Source organism: Pogoniulus pusillus, chromosome 7 (genome assembly GCF_015220805.1).
Source record: "Pogoniulus pusillus isolate bPogPus1 chromosome 7, bPogPus1.pri, whole genome shotgun sequence".
NCBI classification, from domain to species: Eukaryota; Metazoa; Chordata; class Aves; order Piciformes; family Lybiidae; genus Pogoniulus; species Pogoniulus pusillus.
In genome coordinates, this window is record NC_087270.1 from 38,025,460 (window position 1) to 38,048,717 (window position 23,258).

Consider the following 23,258-nt stretch of genomic DNA (forward strand, 5'->3'; position numbering starts at 1 on the left):
AGCACCGCACCCAGCAGCATGCAGGGACCTAAGCAGAGTTTCACTGGGGCCCAAAGGAAGAAAAGAAAAGATGGACCTTTTCTCATCACTTCTGAGGCCTAAACTGCATTTCCCTTGTCCTCAAAGAGAAGGAAAGAGCATGTCAGGGTCTATCTCTGAGCATGCCATGTCTAAGTACAAAGATGTGGGGCTGCAGACACGGTGCCCAGTTTGCTGGGGCATGTTTCAGCCCAGACAGCCACTCTCCTTCCCTGCAGGAACAAGGAGCCTGGACTGATTTGCACAGCAATGATCTTGAACGAGGTAGCTTTCCATCAGAGCTCAGCTGCTTCCTTCAGAGCATTTCACAGCGTGCTGCCAGCCCAACTGATGCTGCAAGGCTTTGCTTTCTCCTGAGAGGGAGAGAACCCCAGCTTGAATCAGCCTGCTGGCTGATTCAACCCCAGCTTGAATCAGCCAGCAGGACAAGAGGGCAGGATCATCTCCCTGTTCTTGGCACTGGTCAAACTGCACCTCAGTTACTGGGTTCAGATTTGGGTCCCTCACTCCAAGAAGGGCATTGAAGGGCTGGAGTGGGCCCAAATATGAGCCACAAATGTGGTGGAGGGTCTGGAGCACAAGACTTGTGAGGAGCAGTTAAGGGAACTGGAGTTGTTCAGCCTGGAGAAAAGAAGGCTGAAGGGAGACCTTTACACTCTCCACAACCCCCTGAAAGGAGGCTGGAGCAAGGTGGGGGTCAGCCTCTTCTCCCAAGGAAACAGCAAAATAACATCAGGAAATGGCCTCAAGTTGCACCAGGGGATGTTTAGGTTGGACATCAGGAGCAATTTCTTCCCCAGAAGAGTTGTCAAAGTCTGGAACAGGCTGCCCAGGGCAGTGATGGAGTCCTCATCCCTAAATGGATTTAAAAGCCCTGTAGGTGCGGTGCTGAAGGACATGGCTCAGTGGTGGCCTGGCAGTGCTGGGTTAACAGCTGGACTCAGGCATCTTAAAGGCCTCTTCCAAGTCAAACAATTCTGTGATTCCACAAATCACTCCTGGGACTGAGACAGAAGCTCCACCAGCAGCATCCTAAACCACGCAGGCCTGGCACACAGCCAGGCTAACACCCACCAGCCTGCTCCTACCCCTCCAGCCCACCCTGCCTGTCTCCAGCCCGTGGCCGTGGCCGAGCTCGTTGGGAGCTCTTGGGCTCAGCACTGCCGGGATGCGGCAATGCAGCGGTGGTGGCTCTGACTCAGCCCAGGCGTGCAAGCAGAAGCTGGAGCTTGCCAAGCATGCACGTGTGTCCCCCAGGCAGTGCCACCAGGCAGAGTCCCACCAGCTCCTCACCTGGATCGAGTACATGATGATCCTGAAGCAGCAGGTAGCAAAGACCTTCGGCTCCCAGAGCGAGTGGTTATCCAGGTGGCTGAGGAAGGGATGGAAACAGAGGGGAGAGTAACTGTCAGTCCCTCAGAGCCTGCGGGACCAGGGATGGCCAAAAGCAGCCTGGAGGGGCAGGGGCACAAGCACGACAGCTATCTAACCCCATGACACTGCATCCAAAACCAGGAGCTAAGCCTAAAGCCAGTGCCCATCTCCAGCAGCGTGCTGAGGACCCCGTGCCCTTGCCCAGCCCTGCCCCTCGCTGTTCCCCCGTGCCTCAGTTTCCCCTGGGCCAAGCCGGAGGGCTGCTCACTCACATGAGGACGGGTTTGATGGCGTTCTTGATGTTGCCGTAGGCTGCTCGGCCCAGCAGCTCCCGCAGGCACCTCTCAGCCAGCTCTGTAGGGCTCTCCTTCTCCTTCTCAGCGGCTTGCAGCGGCGAGGGGGAGCGGCTGCGAAAGCAGAGGGGGGCGGCGAGAGCGGTGCTGAGCGTGCGGCAGCAGGAGAGGCTCAGAAGGCAGCCAGGGAGGGTTGGAGCAAAATGGTCCTGGCATCTGCCTGCACCTCATGGGCTACACCCGACAGAGCCCACAGCCACCCCGCAGCAGATAAATGTCACCTTGCCAGACAGGGTAGCTCCATCCCAGCAGTGCCCAGAGATGAAGTGCTGCTGGACCGGAGCCAGACCAGAGAGCAGCAGATGTGCATGGGTTGCAGAGGAGGGAGACGTGCCAGGATGGCCCTGCATGCAGTGCCAGGTTGTGCCAGGCAGCAGGGACAGTCCCTGCATCCCCAGCACTGGGGGAATGATCACAGTGCTCAGTGTTGCAGGAGGATGTTGTGGTGGGGGAGGTGAGGACTGGGGACATAACATCCTGCCAGGGTGGACACAGCTGCCCAGGGAGAAAGAGTAAAGCAGTCATGACCGGGCACAAGTCACCCTGAATACGCACACCCCAGAGGAGATCCATCTATCCTCTTTTCCCACACGTTGCCTCGTTTGCCATCCCACAACCACCACAAATGCTTTTATCACCTTGATGCATCAGGCCAGAAGCCAACTTCCCAAGTCTGAAAGATTCCTCTTAACCTTGAGAACAAAAATCCCAGAAGGAATTCATGCCTGTTTGGCTGCTCTGTGCTCGCTTCAAGCAGCTCCCCAGGTTGAGGGAGCTGGGCCTGTTTAGCCTGGAGAAGAGGAGGCTCAGGGGTGATCTTATTACTGTCTACAACTACCTGAAGGGAGGTTGTAGACAGGTAGGGGTTGGTCTCTTCTCCCAGGCAACCAGCAATAGAACAAGGGGACACAGTCTCAAGTTGTGCCAGGGTAGGTATAGGCTGGATATTAGGAAGAAGTTCTTCATATAGAGAGTGATTGGCATTGGAATGGGCTGCCCAGGGAGGTGGTGGAGGCACTGTCCCTGGGGGTCTTCAAGAAAAGCCTGGATGAGGCACTTAGTGCCATGGTCTGGTTGATTGGCTAGGGCTGGGTGCTAGGTTGGACTGGATGAGCTTGGAGGTCTCTTCCAACCTGGTTGATTCTATGATTCTATTCTATGATTCAAACATCCAGCTGGTGAGAAGTCAGACCAAAAGAATGGAGGGCCAGCAAGTAAAGCCATATTTCAGTTCCTGACATTCCTTGCCTGGCTTTAAACCCCTTCTGTAGCATTTAAGCAGGAACCTCTCACAAAACAGGCAGCTCAGAGCCTTTTCAAAATGCAAAGGGATGGTGCAGATTGATCTTCTGGTTCACAGGAGCCATGGTGGCCTACTGCAATAACCTTCACTGCATTGGGGGCGCAGAGTTCCTATCACATGCAGCATCCCTCAGAGAATCACTCAATCCCAGCATGGTGGAGGTTGGAAGGGATCTCTGGGGATCATCTAGTCCAGCCCCTCTGTTAAATCAGGGTCACCCAGAGCAAGTTACCCAGGATCACATCCAGACAGGTTTAGAATCTCTCCAGAGAAGCAGACTCCACAGCCTCTCTGGACAACCTGTTCCAGAGCTCCAGCACCCTCACAGGGAAGGATTTTTAGCTCCTGTTCAGATGGAACCTCTTGCATGCCAGCTTGTGCCCACTGTCCCTTGCCCTGTCCCTGAGCACCACTGAAAAGTGTCTGTCCCCATCCTTTTGACTCTGCCCTTTAGCTATGGACCAGCACTGAGAAGATCCTCCCTCAGGGCTGCTCCTCTCCAGGCTAACCAGCCCCAGTTCTCCCAGCCTTCCCTCCTCACAGAGATGCTCCACTCCTCTCAGCACCTTTGTAGCCTCTGCTGGGCTCTCTCTCTCTCTTTTGAACTCGAGATCCCAGCACTGGACCCAGTACTGCAGATGTGGCCTCATTATGGGCAGAGCAGAGAGGAAGGAGGACCCCACTTGACCTGCTGGCCACGCTCTTTTGAATGCACCCCAGGAGACCATTGGTCTTCCTGGCCACAAGGGCACACTGCTGGCTCACAGGGAACCTCATGTTCACCAGCAGTCCCAGGTTCTCCTCCACAAAGCTGCTTTCCAGTGGGTCAACCCTAACCTGTACTGGTGCAGGAGGTTATTCCTCTCGCAGCACCTTACACTTGCTCTTGTTGAACCTCACAAGGTTGCCCTCCACCCAACTCTCCAGCCTGCCCAGGGCTCACTGACTGGCAGCACAGCCTGACAGGGTGTCAGCCACTGCTCCCAGCTTTGTATCCTTTGGTGGGGTACTCACAGGGTCTCCCCTCACCACATTTTTCATGAGCTGCAGACACAAATCATCCTCCTGCAAACTCCTCTGCCCGGCAAAACCTTGCCAAAGGCCACTCCAGGAGCTTCTGGCAGAGCAGGTGGCTCAGGGCAGCAGCATCCAACTCACCTTTCAGTCTCCTCTACGTTCTGTAAGTTGAAGAGCAGCGAGGGCACAATTTTGTCCATGTGCTGTGGATCCCAGATGTTGGCTTGGAGTTCATCGTTCACTGTCTTCCTCACCACTCCTTGCAGGCCTTTAATGCCAGACATCCGGATCCTAGGGAACACAGAGACACAAAAACACCTCCTATCTCTAGAGCAGATGGGATGTATTGACATCCATGTACACACACAGACCAAACTGGGCAAGACCTTGGACAGGAGACACTCGTTTAGGGGCTGCTGGAGGTGTTCATGCAGGCAATGCCCCCATCTCCATTTCCAGACCACCAGGAAATCCTCCTGCCCTGAGAGAAAGTTGGAGCAAGGTAGGGAGGTCTAGGCTGGATGTTAGGAGGAAGTTCTTCCCAGAGAGAGTGGAGCATTGGAAGGGGCTGCCCAGGGAGGTGGTGGAGTCGCTGTCCCTGGAGGTGACTGCCAGAAAGAAAGGGTGCAGGGTTCTGCACTTTGGCCACAACAACCCCAAGCAGTGCTATAGGCTGGGGACTGAGTGGCTGGAGAGCAGCCAGGAGGAAAGGGACCTGGGGGTACTGATAGATAGTAGCTGAAGATGAGCCAGCAGTGTGCCCAGGTGGCCAGGAGAGCCAATGGCATCCTGGCCTGCATCAGGAACAGTGTGGCCAGTAGGACAAGGGAGGTTATTCTGCCCCTAGACTCAGCACTGGTCAGGCCACACCTTGAGTGCTGTGTCCAGTTCTGGGCCCCTCAATTCAAGAAAGATGTTGAGGTGCTGGAAGGTGTCCAGAGAAGGGCAACGAAGCTGGTGAGGGGCCTGGAGCACAGCCCTGTGAGGAGAGGCTGAGGGAGCTGGGGGTGTGCAGCCTGCAGAAGAGGAGGCTCAGGGCAGAGCTCATTGCTGTCTGCAACTACCTGAAGAGAGGCTGCAGCCAGGTGGGGTTGGGCTCTTGTGCCAGGCAAGCAGCAACAGAACAAGGGGACAGAGTGTCAAGTTGTGGCAGGGGAGGTCTATGCTGGATGTTAGGAGGAAGTTGTTGTCAGAGAGAGTGATTGGCATTGGAATGGGCTGCCCAGGGAGGTGGTGGAGTTGCTGTGCCTGGAGGTGTTGAAGCCAAGCCTGGCTGAGGCACTTAGTGCCATGGTCTGGTTGCTTGGGCAGGGCTGGGTGCTAGGTTGGAGTGGATGAGCTTGGAGGTCTCGTCCAGCCTGGTTGGTTCTATAATTCTCCCAAGGAATAAGACAAGAGGAAAAGGCCTCCAGTTGTGCCAAGGGAAGTTTAGGTTGGATACAATGAATAATTGCTTCAAGAAGGGGTTGTTAAGGCCTAGAACAGGCTGCCCAGGGCAGTGGTGGAGTCACCATTCCTGGAGGACATTCCAAGATATGTACATGTAGATGTGGTGCTGAGGGACACATTCTAGGGGTGACCTGGCAGTGCTGAGGTGACTTGGTGGTCTTACAGGTGTACTCCAACTGAAACAACTCAGCGATTCTATGATTCTATCCCTGAGAGATGTGGCTTCCCACAGCCTGAGAGACACAAGTGAAAAAGGCTTTGAACCACCTAAAATCATCCTGGCAGCAGCAGCTGGCCCCATCCATCATCTTTCCTGGCAAGTGTCCAGGCCCAGCAGCAGCCCCATGTCTCCACAGCACACACCACTCAAGATGGAAAGGTGGCACCAGTGACCCTGGGCTCTCTGAAAGGTTGGATTTGCACCTGGAAGTCTCTGTTCTCCAGCATGCATGGAGGGTATTCCCAAATCCCCCCTTCTGAGCAGCTGCAGAGCTGAGATGCACTCATGGGGATGCAAAGTGCCATGGAAACCGAGGTGCTTTTGGACATTTGGGTCCAGAAATCCTTACCCTGCTCTAGTCAGTAGGGTCATCAATACAGATTTCCCTATCCAATGGGATCCCCAGCTCTGAAACCAGCCCCTCAACACACACTGCTAATCCCTGAGGAAGATACCACGTGCTTATCAGCAGAAATGAAGGCATTAAATAACCTGCTCCGAGGGCTCCCAAAGCATTTAGCAGATCTAATCAAAGCAATAATCAGCCCAAGGCATGATTCCTGAGGAAGGAGCTGTGAGCAGGACCAAGGGCTCAGAAAAGCTGCCTGCTCCTTCTTAATTACAGGAGCTGCACAATTCCTTCCTCTCAGCCTCCAAGGTAATTTGGCCAGCAGCACCCAGTGCCCTGAAGTTCAAGTGAAAATAATGAGTCCTCTGCATTATTTCCTTATTAAGGAAAGAAAACCACCCTGTGAGTCAATCATTTGGATGAGGGGATCTCAGGAACCCTCACTAAGTCTGCAGGCAAGACCCAGCAACAGAACAAGGGGACAGAGTGTCAAGTTGTGGCAGGGGAGGTCTAGGCTGGATGTTAGGAGGAAGTTGTTGGCAGAGAGAGTGATTGGCATTGGAATGGACTGCCCAGGGAGGTGGTGGAGTCTCTGTGCCTGGAGGTGTTGAAGCCAAGCCTGGCTGAGGCACTTAGTGCCATGGTCTGGTTGATTGGCCAGGGCTGGGTGCTAGGTTGGACTGGCTGAGCTTGGAGGTCTCTTCCAGCCTGCTTGATTCTATGATTCTGTGATTCTATGATTCTAAGTTGGGTGGAAGTGTTGATCTGATGGAGGTTCAGGAGGCTCTACAGAGGCATCAGGCCTCTGCCAAGGCCAATGGGATGTGCCACCACACTGGGGACAGAGAGGCTGGAGAGCAGCCAGAAAGAAAGGGACCTGGGGGTACTGGTAAATAGTAGCTGAGGATGAGCCAGCAGTGTGCCCAGGTGGGCAGCAGAGCCAATGGCATCATGGCCTGTATCAGGAGCAGTGTGGCCAGCAGGACAAGGGAGGTTATTCTGCCCCTGGACTCAGCACTGCTCAGGCCACACCTTGAGTGCTGTGTCCAGTTCTGGGCTCCTCCATGCAAGAGGCAAAGTGTGTGCATGGAGCCTTCCCATGCACCCAGGCCTGTACATTGCTTGATTCCTGCAACTCTATTCAAGCCTTACTTTTGCATGAACACAAGTTTATGCCTGTTATTTATGACAAGCCCTACGAGGAGAGGCTGAGGGAGCTGGGATTGGTTAGCCTGGAGAAGAGGAGGCTCAGGGGTGACCTTATTGCTGTCTACAACTACCTGAGGGGTGGTGGTGGTCAGGGAGAGGTTGCTCTCTTCTCTCAGGTGGCCAGCACCAGAACAAGAGGACACAGCCTCAGGCTGCGCCAGGGGAGATTTAGGCTGGAGGTGAGGAGAAAGTTCTTCACTGAGAGAGTCATTGGACACTGGAATGGGCTGCCCGGGGAGGTGGTGGAGTCGCCGTCCCTGGAGCTGTTCAAGGCAGGATTGGATGTGGCACTTGGTGCCATGGTCTGGCCTTGAGCTCTGTGGTAAAGGGTTGGACTTGATGATCTGTGAGGTCTCTTCCAACCTTGGTGACACTGTGACACTGTAGATCTTCTCAAAGGAACCGAAATCTGCTAATTAAAACTAAATGAATTCCCGTGTCTAGTTTTGGGGGAGGGTTTTGGGGAAAAGAAAATAACTCTATTTCTGCACAAAACTCCTGACTTCCACATGAATTCCCTGCCTCCACACCAGCGTTCCCAGAGGCAGGAGGGCTGGGGATGCTCTGCTCCGAGCACTCACTTGGTGCGGATGTCCAGGTCGTCGTGGCTGGAGTGGCACATCTCGCTGAAGCGGGACACGAAGAAGTCGTAGCTGCGGTGGTAGGAGGGGGTGTCCTCCTCGATGTTAGCAAACTTCACGAACTGGCAGAGGAGAAAGAAGGGCTCAGTCCAGCAGGGCAGCAAAAGCAGTCTCAAAATCCCTCTTCAAACCCTACCCGCGAACAGGGAGCTTGTTGTGCGCGCAGGGAGGTTCTCCTGCCCAACCGCTCTGCCCTGGAGAGGTCTCCTCTGGAGTGCTGTGTCCAGTGGTGAGCAATCCTGCTCAAGATGGACAAAGAACGAGTGGAGAGAGTCCAGCACAGGGCCACTAAGGTGACAACGGGGTTGGAGCATCTAACATATGAGGAGGCTTGTCTGGATGTGCTCCTCTGTGACCTGAGTTAGATTGTGTGGTTCTAGATTGTCTGGATGTGCTCCTCTGTGACCTGAGTTAGATTGTGTGGTTCTAGATTGTCTGGATGTGCTCCTCTGTGACCTGAGTTAGATTGTGTGGTTCTAGATTGTGTGGTTCTAGATTGTCTGGATGTGCTCCCCTGTGACCTGAGTTAGATTGTGTGGTTCTAGATTGTGTGGTTCTAGATTGTCTGGATGTGTTCCTCTGTGACCTGAGTTAGATTGTGCGGTCCTAGATTGACCTGGCAGTGCTGGGTTAATGTATGGACTCACAGATCACAGAGCATTGGAACAGGCTCCCCAGAGAGGTTGTGGAGTCTCCTTCTCTGGAGCCTTTCCAGGCCTGTCTGGATGTGTTCCTCTGTGACCTGAGTTAGATTGTGTGGTTCTAGATTGACCTGGCAGTGCTGGGTTAATGGTTGGACTCACAGATCACAGAGCATTGGAACAGGCTCCCCAGAGAGGCTGTGGAGTCTCCTTCTCTGGAGCCTTTCCAGGCCTGTCTGGATGTGTTCCTCTGTGACCTGAGTTAGATTGTGTGGTTCTAGATTGACCTGGCAGTGCTGGGTTAATGGTTGGACTCACAGATCACAGAGCATTGGAACAGGCTCCCCAGAGAGGCTGTGGAGTCTCCTTCTCTGGAGCCTTTCCAGGCCTGTCTGGATGTGTTCCTGTGTGATCTGTGCTGGATTGTGTGGTCCTGCTCTGGCAGGGGGGTTGGATTCGATGATCTCTTTGGGTCCCTTCCAACCCCTAACATCCTGTGAGCCTGTGAAAGGCTGAGAGAGATAAGGCTGTTTAGCTTAGACAGGAGGAGTCTGAGGGGGTGATCTTATTCATACTTAAACACATATAAGGGGTGGGTGTCAGGAAGATAGGGCCAGACTCTTCTCAGTGGTCCCCAGTGACAGGGCAAGAGGAAATGGGCATAACCTTGAATATAGGAAGTTCCATCTAAACATGAGAAGAAACTTCTCTATTTTGAGGGTGGCAGAGTGCTGGAACAGGCTGCCCAGAGAGGTGGTGGAGTCTCCATCTCTGGAGACTTTCAAGACCCACCTGGATGTGTTGCTATGTGATCTACTTTAGGTGATCCTGCTTTGGCAGGGCGGTTGGACTGGATGAGCTTCAGAGGTCCCTTCCAACCCCTGCCATTCTGTGATTCTATGATTCTCTGTGACTGAACTCCAGCAGCATCCAGGACATGAAGCCCTCATGCAGGGATGTGCCACCACACAGCTCCAACAAGCCCCAGCAGCACCCAGGACATGGAGTCCTCACACAGGGATGTGCCACCACACAGCCCCAGTAGGCTCCAGCAGCACCCAGGACATGGAGCCCTCACACAGGGATGTGCCACCACACAGCTCCAACAAGCCCCAGCAGCACCCAGGACATGGAGTCCTCACACAGGGATGTGCCACCACACAGCCCCAGTAAGCTCCAGCAGCACCCAGGACATGGAGCCCTCACACAGGGATGTGCCACCACACAGCTCCAGTAAGCTCCAGCAGCACCCAGGACATGGAGCCCTCACGCAGGGATGTGCCACCACACAGCCCCAGGAAGCTCCAGCAGCACCCAGGACATGAAGCCCTCACGCAGGGATGTGCCACCACACAGCCCCAGGAAGCTCCAGCAGCACCCAGGACATGGAGCCCTCACACAGGGATGTGCCACCACACAGCCCCAGGAAGCTCCAGCAGCACCCAGGACATGAAGCCCTCACGCAGGGATGTGCCACCACACAGCCCCAGGAAGCAACAGCAGCACCCAGGATCCAGGTGCTGCAAACCTCATTGCAAGCCCCAGAAGTCCCTGTTAAGGATATTCTGAGCTACAACCAGGCTCTGAGGGATCCCCAATATGCAACACATACTAGTAACAGGAGATGAATTTGCCCCCAGCTCCTTTCCATCCTCCTGGATGGCACAAAATTTGCCCAATATTTCCCATCCATTGCTGCAGAGGTAAAACAGCCTTGGAAATGTCTATGGTGAGAAACTACCTGTGAGCAGGTTCTATCATAGAATCAATCAATCAATCATAGAATCAAGCAGGTTGGAAGAGACCTCCAAGATCATCCAGTCCAACCTAGCACCCAGCCCTATCCAGTCAACTAGACCATGGCACTAAGTGCCTCAGCCAGGCTTGGCTTCAACACCTCCAGGCACAGCAACTCCACCACCTCCCTGGGCAGCCCATTCCAATACCAATCACTCTCTCTCTGACAACAGCTTCCTCCTAACATCCAGCCTATACTTTTCCCCAGCACAACTTGAGACTGTGTCCCCTTGTTCTATTGCTGGTTGTCTGGGAGAAGAGGCCACCACAAACCACATCCCAGACCACGCAGCAGCATGAGATCCCAGCAGCTCACCAGAACTGCCACCTGACTGACAGCTTTCAGGGAGAGAATCAAGGAGGGAGAAAGGATAAACAAGCTTCTAAGCTTTCCTCTGAATGTCAAAACTTATTCATGAAGAGATGGGAACAAAGGGTTGGGGAGGAAGGAGGAACCTTCACTCATCCAGCCCTGTTGACAGGGATAGCTTTGAAAAAGTCACAACATCAATGAAACCTCAAAAGCAGAAGGGATCAGCTCCTGGCTGGGACACGTGAAGCTTTCAGCCTGTATCCCAACAGTGCCTGGTGCTGTGCACAGCCAGGTTTTATCCTTGGCCTGGGACAAGCATCGTGCCACCATGTCCCTGTGCTTTATCCTCCCACTCAGAGCAGGGACATAAGCAGCTGCTTGCCAACATTCTGGGCAGAGAAATCTGCCAGCTGCTTTTGTGCTGCAGCCTCTGCTGGGAAAGGTGAGGCTGTTTGCATGGGTGTGGGATGAAAGGAGAGAATGGTCCCTGGCCACACAACCAACCCAGCAACATCATGAGAGCAACGATGCAGTGCTGAGGGAGGGGATTCTGCTCCTCTGCTCTGCTCAGACCACACCTGCAGTGTTGGGTCCAGCTCTGGGATCCTCAGCACAGGATAGATATGGGTTGCTCTGGACTGCCTTGGAATGGGCCCAGAGGAGGCTGCAAAGGTGATGTAAGGACTGGAACCCCTGTGCTGTGAGGACAAGCTGAGAGAGCTGGGCTTGTTCAGTCTGGAGAAGAGGCTCCATGGAGACCTTCTTGCAGCCTTTCAGTATTTAAAGAGGTCTACAAGGCAAATGGAGATAGACTTTAGCAGGGCCTCTTCTGACAGGACAAGAGATGATAGTTTTGAAGTAAAAGAGGAGAGATTCAGACTGGATAGAGGAAGAAAATCTTCACACTAAGGGTGGTGAGACACTAGCCCAGGTCACCCACAGGAGTGGTAGATGCCCCATCCCTGACAATGTTCCAGGTCAGGCTGGACTGGGATCTGAGCAACCTGATCCAGTTGAAGGTGTCTCTGCTCACAGCAGGAGCATTGGATGAGATGACTTTTACAGGTCCTTTCCACCCAAACCACTCTGTGATTCTGTGGTGCTGGCACCACCCTTACTGCTTACAGGGGTGCACACAAAGCTCTGTGCCATGAGCAATCCCAGGTCGTGCAGACAGAGCTGTTCTGCAGCAAGGCACCAGCACTGCTGGCTTCCTCTTCTAGCTAGGAAGACCCAACCTACTTCCAAGGGGTTACCTGTCCAGCATTCCTTATGGTGCTCAGCAACCTCTGAAGATGCTGTGCTGAACAGCAGCTCCTTCTTTACCCCAAACCCATCCATGGGCCTTGCTCACTTCTTGCTTTCTGCCTTTGGTTGGCTGTGGTTGTGCAGTCTGCTACAGCAGAGAGAGATTCCAAACACAGCTGCACACAATCCCGGGCAACCTTCTCTGGGTGACCCTGCTTTAGTGGGGGCATTGGACTAGATGACCTCCAGAGGTCCTTCCCAAGCCTCACCGTGCTGGGACTCTGGGATTAATATGCACTCTCAGTGCTGGGCTATTAATACCATCAGCTGCAAAAGCTGGCTCTGAGCTGGCGAAGGAGCTGGCTCAGCCCTGCCAGGAACCATTCCCAGAGTACAGGGACCAGCTCCAACTGACAAAATTCCTCACCAGAAATGTGTAGGGCTGTTATGTAAGAAACCTCTGTACCAGGCAGTACACAAAAGTGGATTTTTTTCAAGCTCATGGCAGCTCCACGTGCAGCTGGAGGTGAGGGCAGGATGCAGAGTGAGGAGCGGTAACAGGGCTCCCCACAGCAGCCCCAGAAGCTGTCCCAAGTGTCCCCACAGCCAAGAAGCATCATGAAATAAAAGGAAATGGTCCTCTGCAGCCAGTATCTGCAGGTATCAACCTCACACACACACACCAAGGACGACAGCTCATTAGCACACCTGAAGCTCTTGAGATCCTGAGGATCTCAACTCATCCACCACAACAGTGCCAGTTGGCAGCTGGCACTAGTGGTGTTCCCCAAGGATCAGTGCTGGGCACAGTCCTGTTCAATATCTTTACTGATGATCTGGACCAGGGGATTGAGTCCAGCATCAGTAAGTTTGCAGATGACACCAAGCTAGGAGCAGCTGTGGAGCTGTTGGAGGGTAGGAGAGCCCTGCAGAGGGACCTGGCCAGGCTGGATGGGTGGGCAGAGGCCAATGGGATGAGACTGAACAAGGCCAAGTGCAGGGTTCTGCACTTTGGACACAACAACCCCAAGCAGCACTACAGGCTGGGGACAGAGTGGCTGAGAGCAGCCAGGCAGAGAGGAAGCTGGGGGTGCTGGTAGAGAGGAGCTGAAGCTGAGCCAGCAGTGTGCCCAGGTGGGCAGGAGAGCCAATGGCATCCTGGGCTGGCTCAGTGTGGCCAGCAGGACAAGGGAGGTTATTCTGCCCCTGGACTCAGCACTGCTCAGGCCACACCTTGAGTACTGCATCTAGTTCTGAGCTCCTCAATTCAAGAGAGATGTTGAGGTACTGGAAGGTGTCCAGAGAAGGGCAAGGAAGGTGGTGAGGGGCCTGGAGCACAGCCCTGTGAGGAGAGGCTGAGGGAGCTGGGGGTGTGCAGCCTGGAGAAGGGGAGGCTCAGGGCAGACCTCATTGCTGTCTGCAGCTCCCTGAAGGGAGGCTGTAGCCAGGTGGGGTTGGGCTCTTCTGCCAGGCAAGCAGCAAGAGAAGAAGGGGACAGAGTGTCAAGTTGTGCCAGGGGAGGTCTAGGCTGGATGTTATTAGGAAGTTGTTGTCAGAGAGAGTGATTGGCATTGGAATGGGCTGCCCAGGGAGGTGGTGGAGTTGCTGTGCCTGGAGGAGTTGAAGCCAAGCCTGGCTGAGGCACTTAGTGCCATGGTCTGGTTGCTTGGGCAGGGCTGGGTGCTAGGTTGGACTGGCTGAGCTTGGAGGTCTCTTCCAACCTGGTTGATTCTATGATTCAGCTCCCTGCTCTGAGGGCAGCTTTCCCCTTGCCAGCTGTCCTGGAGGGGCAGACATCTCTAGGTGGTGCTACTGCACCCAGTGACATTGGTTGCAGCAGGGAGTTCACCTCTGCCATGGGTGGAAGGCAGCTAACCTCTCTGCATCCATGTTCAGCCTGCAGCCTCCATCAGGGCCACAACTGGTATAAAGCAGCCAAGAACAGAGAAGAGCCATATCCCCAAGCACCACACCTAAACAACGTTTAAACACCTCCAGGGATGGAGACTCCAGCACCTCCCTGTGCAGCCTGTGCCAATGCCTGACTGCTCTCGCGGTGAAGCATCTTTCCTAACCATAGAATGGTTTAGGTTGGAAGGGACCTCAATGCTCAGCCAGTTCCAACCCCCTGCCATTGCCAGTGACACCTCCTACTAGAACAGGTTGCTGAAGGCCTCATCCAACCTGGCCTTGAACACCTCCAGGGAGGGAGCAGCCACAACCTCCCTGGGCAACCTGTGCCAGTGTCTCACCACCTTCACTGCAAACAACTTTCTCCTAACATCCAGTTTGAATCTCCCCTCTGCCAGTTCAAACCCATTACTTCTCATCCTGTCATTTCAAGACCTTGTCAATAGTCCCTCCCCAGCCTTCCTGAAGCCCCCTTCAGATACTGGGAAGCCACTCCAAAGTCTCCTCCAAGCCTGCTCTTCTCCAGGCTGCAGAGTCCCAACACTTGTAGCCTGTCCTCATAGCAGAGCTGCTGCAGCCCTCTGAGCATCCTCGTGGCCACCCTCTGGACTCTCTCCAACAGTTCCATGTCCTCCTTGTTTTGGGGGCTCCAGAACTGCACCCAGGACTTCAGGTGGGGTCTGAAGAGAGCAGAGCCAAGGGGCAGAATCCCCTCCCTTGCCCTGCTGCCCACACTGCTCTTGCTGCAGCCCAGCACAGGGTTGTGTCTGGGCTGCACTCACACTGCAGGCTCCTGTTGAACTTTTCATCAGCCCAGACCCCCAGGGCCTTTTCCTCAGGGCTGCTCTCAGCCATTCCCCACCCAGCCTTGAGCTGTGCTTGGGATTGCAGCAACCCAGGTGCAAAACTTTACACTTGCCTAGCCCAAACGTCCCCTGCTGCAGCTTGAGCCCATCAGCTGCTCTAGTGGAAGGTGTCCCTGCCCATGGCAGGGGTTGGAACTAGCTGATCTTTGAGGTCCCTTCCAACCCAAACCACTCCTACTTTGCTGCAGCTTGAGTTCATTCCCTCTTGTTCTGTCACTAATTACCTGTGAGAAGAGACCAGCACCAACCTCTCCATAGCATCCCTTCAGGCAGCTGTAGACAGCAATAAGATGTCCCCTCAGCCTCCTCTTTTTCACACTAACCATCCCAGCTCACTCAATTGCTCCTCATAAGATTCATTCTCCAGGCCTTTCCCCAGCTTCACTGCCCTCCTCTGCCCCCACACCAGCACCTCCACATCCCTCTTGTATTGAGGTGCCCAAAACTGAACACAGTACTTGAAGTGTGGCCTCACCAGAACTGAGTACAAAGGGACAATAATCACCTCCCTGCTCCTGCTGGGCACAGCATTTCTAATACAAGCCAGGATGCCTTTGCCTTTCTTTGCCACCTGGGCACACACTGCTGGCTCACACTGAGTTGCCTGTCAATTAGAACTCCCAGGTCCCTTTCAGCCAGGCAGCTCTCCAGCCATGCTGCCCCAAGCCTGTAGTGCTGCCTGGGGAAAAAGCTTGGCCAGCAGGACAGGAGCTATCAAACCTTCAAGGAGAGCAACTTATTGCCACCAACGGGCACCACATCCCAGCTGAGAAGCTGCTCTGTAGCTTCACACCATAGAACCAGACCCAAACACTTGAGCTGAAAAACTGTTTCTGCTGTGGTTTGAAGAGGGCTGGGGCTGGGCAGCTTGGGGCCCCTGTGGTTGAAGCTGATAAGCTCCAAGTGAAACATGTCTGGGACGAGGAGGGAGCAAGTGCAGAGAAACGTTGAGCACAGCTGCCTTGGAGAAGCAAAACAAGGGCTGGGAAGGGACAAGGCTGCCACCTATAAATACCTCAGCCATAAATACATCAGCAGAGAGGGGAAGAGCTGTTTGAACGAGAGATCAATGTTTGTTAGAGGGAAAATAAAATGGGAATGACACTGAGCTGGAAATTAGATAGTTCCTGCCCAAAGCAGGGAGGTAGTCCAACAGCCTCCTAATGAGGATGAAGATCCAAAGGGGATTTAAGCCACAGCTCCATATGTTCACCTCGGGGATTACCAGATGGGGTCACAGCCATCACGGGACACTGGATTTGCACTGCCACCTCCAGCTCTGGGTGGGTTGGTTGCAGGGATCAGCCCCTCCACAGTGTGACACCTGGGCTCGGTGTGAGGAGGGAAGATGTGTTCCAGGAGAGACTTCACGCCGTGGAGGATGACTCACTTGGAGCAGGCTTCTATAAACAACCTCCTCATGCCATTGCCATCAGCTGCCTTATTGTGAAGAAGGCTTGAGACAGCTCCCTCTAATTAAGCACAAGCCTGAGGCACGTTCCTCATTAGCAGAGACAGGAAGAAGTGTCTCGTTGGAGGGCAGAAGGGCTCTGCAGCAGGACCTTGACCGCCTGCACAGATGGGCAGAGCCCAAGGGGATAGCATTCAATAGCTCCAAGTGCAGGGTGCTGCACTTTGGCCACAACAACCCCATGCAGAGATACAGGCTGGGGTCGGAGTGGCTGAGAGCAGCCAAACAGAGAGGGATCTGGGGGTGCTGATTGATACCCGCCTGAACATGAGCCAGCAGTGTGCCCAGGTGGCCAAGAGAGCCAGTGGCATCCTGGCCTGCATCAGGAATGGTGTGGCCAGCAGGAGCAGGGAGGTCATTCTGCCCCTGTACTCTGCACTGGTTAGACCTCACCTTGAGTGCTGTGTTCAGTTCTGGGCCCCCCAGTTTAGGAGGGACACTGAGATGCTTGAGTGTGTCCAGAGAAGGGCAACGAGGCTGGGGAGAGGCCTTGAGCACAGCCCTACGAGGAGAGGCTGAGGGAGCTGGGATTGGTTAGCCTGGAGAAGAGGAGGCTCAGGGGTGACCTTATTGCTGTCTACAACTACCTGAGGGGTGGTTGTGGCCAGGAGGAGGTTGCTCTCTTCTCTCAGGTGGCCAGCACCAGAACAAGAGGACACAGCCTCAGGCTGTGCCAGGGGAGATTTAGGCTGGAGGTGAGGAGAAAGTTCTTCACTGAGAGAGTCATTGGACACTGGAATGAGCTGCCCGGGGAGGTGGTGGAGTCGCCGTCCCTGGAGCTGTTCAAGGCAGGATTGGACGTGGCACTTGGTGACTTGGTCTGGCCTTGAGCTCTGTGGTAAAGGGTTGGACTTGATGATCTGTGAGGTCTCTTCCAACCCTGATAATACTGTGATACTGTTATCATTCCTCACTTTCCTATGGCAGCTCACAAGTTTTTGGTGTTAGTTGCCCTCTGAATGCCACCAATGCTTGAGAAGGTAAAAATCAAAGCATCATTAAACCACCATTCCTCTTGTGGACTCCTCCTTAAGACACTTGCCCCCAGTTCCTGACCGTGGTGATAAGGAAACATCTATCCATGGTCCAAGACCATCTCTCCTCTCCAAAAATCTAACTGATTGCTCAGGGCTGGGTGCTAGGTTGGACTGGATGACCTTGGAGGTCTCTTCCAACCTGGTTGACTCTCTGAAATGCCTGAAGGTGGGAGGTTTGCTCTGCACAGGCAGGAAGCATGAGGCAGGGCTTCGTCTTGCCTCGACCCTATGCCTCCTGTTTGAGGATGTGAATGCTGCTACTCACTCCAAGAAGGACATTTGAGAGGCTGGAACCTGTCCAGAGATAGGCAATGAAGCTTTTACAGAAACATAGAAACATCAAGGTCAGAAAAGCTCCTCAGGATCACCAAATCCAACCTATGACCCTACTTGACAAGATTCACCTTAAACCATCTCCCTAAGCACCACACTGGCTGGATGGCAGAGCCCAGAGAGTGGTGGTGAATGGTGCCACATCCAGTTGGCAGCTGGCACCAGTGGTGTTCCCCAAAGATCAGTGCTGGGCACAGTCCTGTTCAACATCTTTACTGATGATCTGGACCAGGGGATTGAGTCCAGCATCAGTAAGTTTGCAGATGATACCAAGCTAGGAGCAGCTGTGGAGCTGTTGGCGGGTAGGAGAGCCCTGCAGAGGGACCCTGACAGGCTGGATGGGTGGGCAGAGGCCAATGGGATGATATTGAACAAGGCCAAGGGCAGGGTTCTACACTTTGGCCACAACAACCCCAAGCAGCACTACAGGCTGGGGACAGAGTGGCTGAGAGCAGCCAGGCAGAGAGGGCTCTGGGGGTGCTGGTAGAGAGTAGCTGAAGATGAGGCAGCAGTGTGCCCAGGTGGGCAGCAGAGCCAGTGGCATCCTGGCCTGGATCAGGAACAGTGTGGGCAGCAGGACAAGGGAGGTTACCCTGCCCCTGGACTCAGCACTGCTCAGGCCACAGCTTGAGTGCTGTGTCCAGTTCTGGGCCCCTCAATTCAAGAGAGATGTTGAGGTGCTGGAAGGTGTCCAGAGAAGGGCAAGGAAGCTGGTGAGGGGCCTGGAGCACAGCCCTATGAGGAGAGGCTGAGGGAGCTGGGGGTGTGCAGCCTGCAGAAGAGGAGGCTCAGGGCAGAGCTCATTGCTGTCTGCAACTACCTGAAGGGAGGCTGTAGCCAGGTGGGGTTGGGCTCTGCTGCCAGGCAAGCAGTAAGAGAAGAAGGGGACACAGTCTCAAGTTGTGCCAGGGGAGGTCTAGGCTGGATGTTAGGAGGAAGTTGTTGGCAGAGAGAGTGATTGGCATTGGAATGGGCTGCCCAGGGAGGTGGTGGAGTCTCTGTGCCTGGAGGTGTTGAAGCCAAGCCTGGCTGAGGCACTTAGTGCCATGGTCTGGTTGCTTGGGCAGGGCTGAGTGCTAGGCTGGACTGGCTGAGCTTGGAGGTCTCTTCCAGCCTGGCTGATGCTGTGATTCTATCAAAATGCCATGCTAAAAGGCTGTCAGCAGTAGGTTTCAACCAAGAGATCAATCTTCCCAGGGCTGGGGATTAAGAGGTTTGCTTATGGGCAGCTCACATCACTGGGAGCAATTAGCTGCAGAGGAGAACAAGACGTGAAGATCTCTGCTCAGCTGCCCATGCCTCTGTGGAGGCATTTACAACCTTGTGTCTGGGACCCTGCCAGCTCCTGGGGGAGTGAGCAATGCAGGATGAAGTGCTACCCTGTCCAGGAGGTGTTAGGGGAAGCCTTAACACCATTCCTCTCTCTGACCCACACAGCAGAGAATGAAAGCCTAGGGCTGAGCTGCCTGTGCCCAACCCAGCCACTCATGATGCCATCTACCAAGTCTATCCTCCTGTTCAAAGATCACAGTATGGCTAGAGTGGGAAGGAACCTTTAAAGGTCATCTAGTCCAACAACTCTGCAGTGAGCAGGGACATCTGCAATTAGAGCAGGTTGCCCTGACCAATGTCCAATCCAGCCTGGTACACTGCCAGGGATGGGACATCAAACATCTCTCTGAACATCCTGGGCCAGGGTCTCACCACCCTCAGTGTCAATCATCTCTTCTATCTAGTCAGAATCTCCTCTCTTTTAGTTTAAAGCCATCACCCCTTGTCCTGTCATAACAAGGCCTGCTAAAAAGTCTGCCCCCCCAGCTTTATTATCAGCCCCTTTAAGTACTGAAAGGCTGCAAGAAGGTCTCCATGAAGCCTTCTCCTCCTCAGGTCAAACAACCCCAACTGTCTCAGCCTGTCCTCACAGCAGAGGGATTCCAGCCCTTTGATGATTTTTGTGTTCTCCTCTTGGCACACTCCAACAGGTCCATGTCTCTCCTGTGCTGAGGACCCCAGAGCTGGGCACAGTGCTGCAGGTGAGGTCCCACCAGGTCAGAGCACAGGGGCAGAATCCATTCCCTCGACCTGCTGGCCACACTGCTTTGGATGCAGCCCAGGATACAGTTTGTTTCTGGGCTGTGCCTGCACATTGCCAGCTCCTGTCCAGCTTTTCACTCACCAGCACCCCTATATCCTTCTCCAGAGGACTGCTCTCTAGTCCTTCACCCCCCAGCCTGGATTGGTGCTGGGGGTTGCCCTGACCCAGCTTGTAGGACCTTGGACTTAAAATTGTTGAACCTCATGAGGTTCACACAGTTCCAGTTCTCCATCTTGTCAAAGCCCCTCTGCACGAATCCCATGCCTCAGGAGGCCTGTCAACCTCCTCACTCAGCATCATCTGCAGAGCTGCTGAGGCTGCACTTAATCCCACTGCCTATGCCATTGATGATGAGGTTGAACAGCACTGCTCCCAGTGTGGACCCCTGTACTATGGCACACCACTTGTCACCAACATCCATCTGAACAACGAGCCACTGAGCACTGTCACTACTCTCTGCAACTACCTGAAGGGAGGCTGTAGCCAGGTGGGGGTTGGGCTCTTCTCCTAGGCAAGCAGCAAGAAAAGGGGAGGTGGTGGAGTCACCGTCCCTGAAGGTTTTCAAGCAAAGCCTGGATGAGGCATTGTCATGGAGAGTAGCAAAAGCCCCTCTAAAGTCTCCATGTCATGCAGATTTTTAATGCCTCACATTAAAAAGCCAGAAGCATCGAAAAACCAAAACAATCTTTCAGTCCCATGGGAAGATTTCTCCCTAGGGTAAGTGGAAGGTAAACACTGGCCATGCTTCCCTTTCACTTGGCCTTGGTTCTCAGACAAACAGGCTATTGTTTTGGTTAGGAAAACCGGCTTTCTCAGGCCTACCCAGCACCTGCAGGTGGGCTGGCTTGAGGAGTGGTCTTAGTATTGTTTAGGCAATGTTACCCAATTGTATAAGTTGCTTACTGTCTTGTGCCAATCTATGTGAATAACGTCAGAGTGGTCCGAACTGGTGGGCAAGTCTTATTTTGACCATTAGAAAAATGATGGACAAGCCAGGATAGGGCCCCTTTTTTTCCACCCTTTTGGGTTTTCTTGCTCCATCTTGGACCTCGCTCCTGTCCTCTAACAACAACAAACTTTTTTTGCCTGCTCCAGCCTCGCCTCGGGCGGACACGCCTGGACCCTCACCGGGAGAAAGGGACTCCCGACCAAGCTACAGACTGTGAGTAGCTGACAAACTGTTAAATCAAACCACAAAGACTCCAAAGAACTCTCTTTAAACATCACAGACTCTTCAATTTGCCATTTTCTGAGATGTTACTTTGACCTAGAGCAAAAGAATTCACAAGGGTGGCGTAGTTTCGGGAAGAGGGAATTCGTATTGCAATCAATCACTGAGAAAACAGTCAACGCCTCGCGTGTTTCCCCCATAACTCTGCCGCCAAACTGCGCTCCTCGACAGGCACTTAGTGCCATGCTCTGGTTGACTGGACAGGGCTGGGTGCTAGGTTGGACTGGATGAGCTTGGAGATCTCTCCCAACCTAGTCGATTCTGTGATTCTAAGTTGTGGCAGGGGAGGTCTAGGCTGGATGTTAGGAGGAAGTTGTTGTCAGAGAGTGATTGGCAGTGGAATGGGCTGCCCAGGGAGGTGGTGGAGTCACCATCCCTGGAGGTGTTGAAGCAAAGCCTAGATGAGGCACTTAGTGCCATGGTCTGGTTGACTGGCCAGGGCTGGGTGCTAGGTTGGACTGGATGAGCTTGGAGATCTCTCCCAACCCGATTGATTCTATGATTCTACCCTCTGGATGTGCCCATTTGACCATTTTGTTACCCTCTGAACTACCCACCCATCCAATCCATCTCTCTCCAATGTGGAGAGAGGAATGATGGACTCCATCTAAAGCAGCAAAGACAGATGCTGCTTGTCAGGTGCTGGGAGAGCCCTCACAGCCTGGCTGTTGGGTACACCCAGTGCTCCCAGTAACATCAGCAGAAAGGCCATGCAGGAGTGGCTGCTGGCTGCCAGCTGGGATCAGCAGTCTGGATGCTGTCAGGACATCAGCCCTGTTCATCTGTGCTCCTCCTTTTACATCTGTGACTGGCACAACCCCACTCCAGCTAAACCATTTATTACAACCAGCAGCTCTGTTTAATCCAACCCTTTTCTGAGCACAAAGAGCTCCCAAAATCCACGGGGATCACCTCTTAAGTTGGTCTGTTGTCCAAAACTGCTGACAGCCTCCATGCCCTCGAGATTGTATAGAGAATTCAATGAAAACAGGGGCATGGAAACAGAGATCAGAGACCAGTGACTGGTCACAGACAGCACAATGGCAGCGTCATGCATGGCAGGACACACCAGTGGACTCCATAAATCCTCCCTTTCAGCCCCTCCTTGTCCTTTCACATGAAGATTTCCTGCTCTGGCACCATGCAGAGATGTGAGGGCAACATCAATGTCAAGGTCAGCAGGACGCTGTCACCTCCCACTGCGCTCCTACTCACCGAGTTGGTCCCCAGGATCTGCAGGTTGGGCTTCTCTGACTCCAGCAGCTTTGCAACCATCTTCAGGAAGCTCTCCACGAAGAGGTTGATGCTCTGGCAGTGGCAGGCCATGAGGAGCTGATCCAGGGCCTCCATGGCAATACACACGTACCTGAGAGTGAGCAGAGACCAGCATCACTCCCTGACAGCAGCATGGGCTTGTGGCCATCCCTTCCTCTTCCCTTTCCCAACCCTCCAGCAGAACAGTAACCTCCTGTCCTGGTCAATCCAAGAAGAAGACACCTTTTGATCACTGAGTCCAACCATTAATCCAGCACTGACAGGTCACCACCAAACCATGTCCCTCTGCAACACATCTCCATGGCTTCTAAACCCCTCCAGCAATGGCAATTCCCCCACTGCCCTGGGCAGCTCCTTCCTGATCCAGGCCTTGACAACCCTTTGGGAATAGAAATCGTTCCTCAAGTCCAACCTAAACTTCCTCTGGCACGACTTGAAGCTGTTTCCTCTTGTCATATAGAATCATCTGGGGCTGGAAGTGACCTTTAAAGCCCAAATATCATAGAATCATAGAATCGACCAGGTTGGAAGAGATCTCCAAGATCATCCAGTCCAACCTATCCAATCAAAGTCATCCAGCCCAGCCCTATCCAATCAACTAGACCATGGCACTAAGTGCCATTTGTTCCTTGGAAGAAAAGGCCATTCCCCACCTTTCTCCAGCCTCCTTTCAGAGGAGTGAGAAGGTCTCCCCTGAGCCTCCTATTCTCCAGGCTAACCAACCCCATACCTCTTGTACAACCTCTGAGGTACCTGGTAGCAGGACACTGGAAATAAACCAAACTCTACCTCTCCTTACCACCTCCCTTTGACTCCTGCTCTCCATGCAGCTATGAATCTTTGTGCCACAGCAGCTCCCATTGAGCCCAGATCCCCTGACACGGTTAAAAGCAGGAGGTGGCACACCCAGATCTCTTGATATCAAGCAGAGCTCCTCTTTTAACCTCCATTTTCCAAGTAAGCATCTACAACAGCTGGATTCACAGCCTGGGTGCAAAGCAGCAGCCAGGAACTGTGCTGCAAGAGGGAAACCTGAAAGCACCAACCTCAACAGTGGAGGGTGAGCAGAAGCTGATCCCTCCAACC

The 23,258-nt window shown here is 53.7% G+C and overlaps 1 protein-coding gene across 3 annotated transcripts in view; it reads right to left on the minus strand.

The window, feature by feature from the left end:
* EFR3B (EFR3 homolog B) overlaps window positions 1-23,258 on the minus strand; it is a 71,416-nt gene that overhangs the window by 21,151 nt on the left and 27,007 nt on the right. For all 3 annotated transcript variants that reach the window (XM_064146607.1, XM_064146606.1, XM_064146605.1), the window contains exons 4-8: window positions 22,113-22,263; window positions 7,895-8,016; window positions 4,228-4,377; window positions 1,686-1,820; window positions 1,333-1,411 (exon numbers count right to left, since the gene is read on the minus strand). In XM_064146607.1, the coding sequence (XP_064002677.1) occupies window positions 1,333-1,411; window positions 1,686-1,820; window positions 4,228-4,377; window positions 7,895-8,016; window positions 22,113-22,263 (637 nt within the window). The remainder of the gene's footprint in view (window positions 1-1,332; window positions 1,412-1,685; window positions 1,821-4,227; window positions 4,378-7,894; window positions 8,017-22,112; window positions 22,264-23,258) is intronic.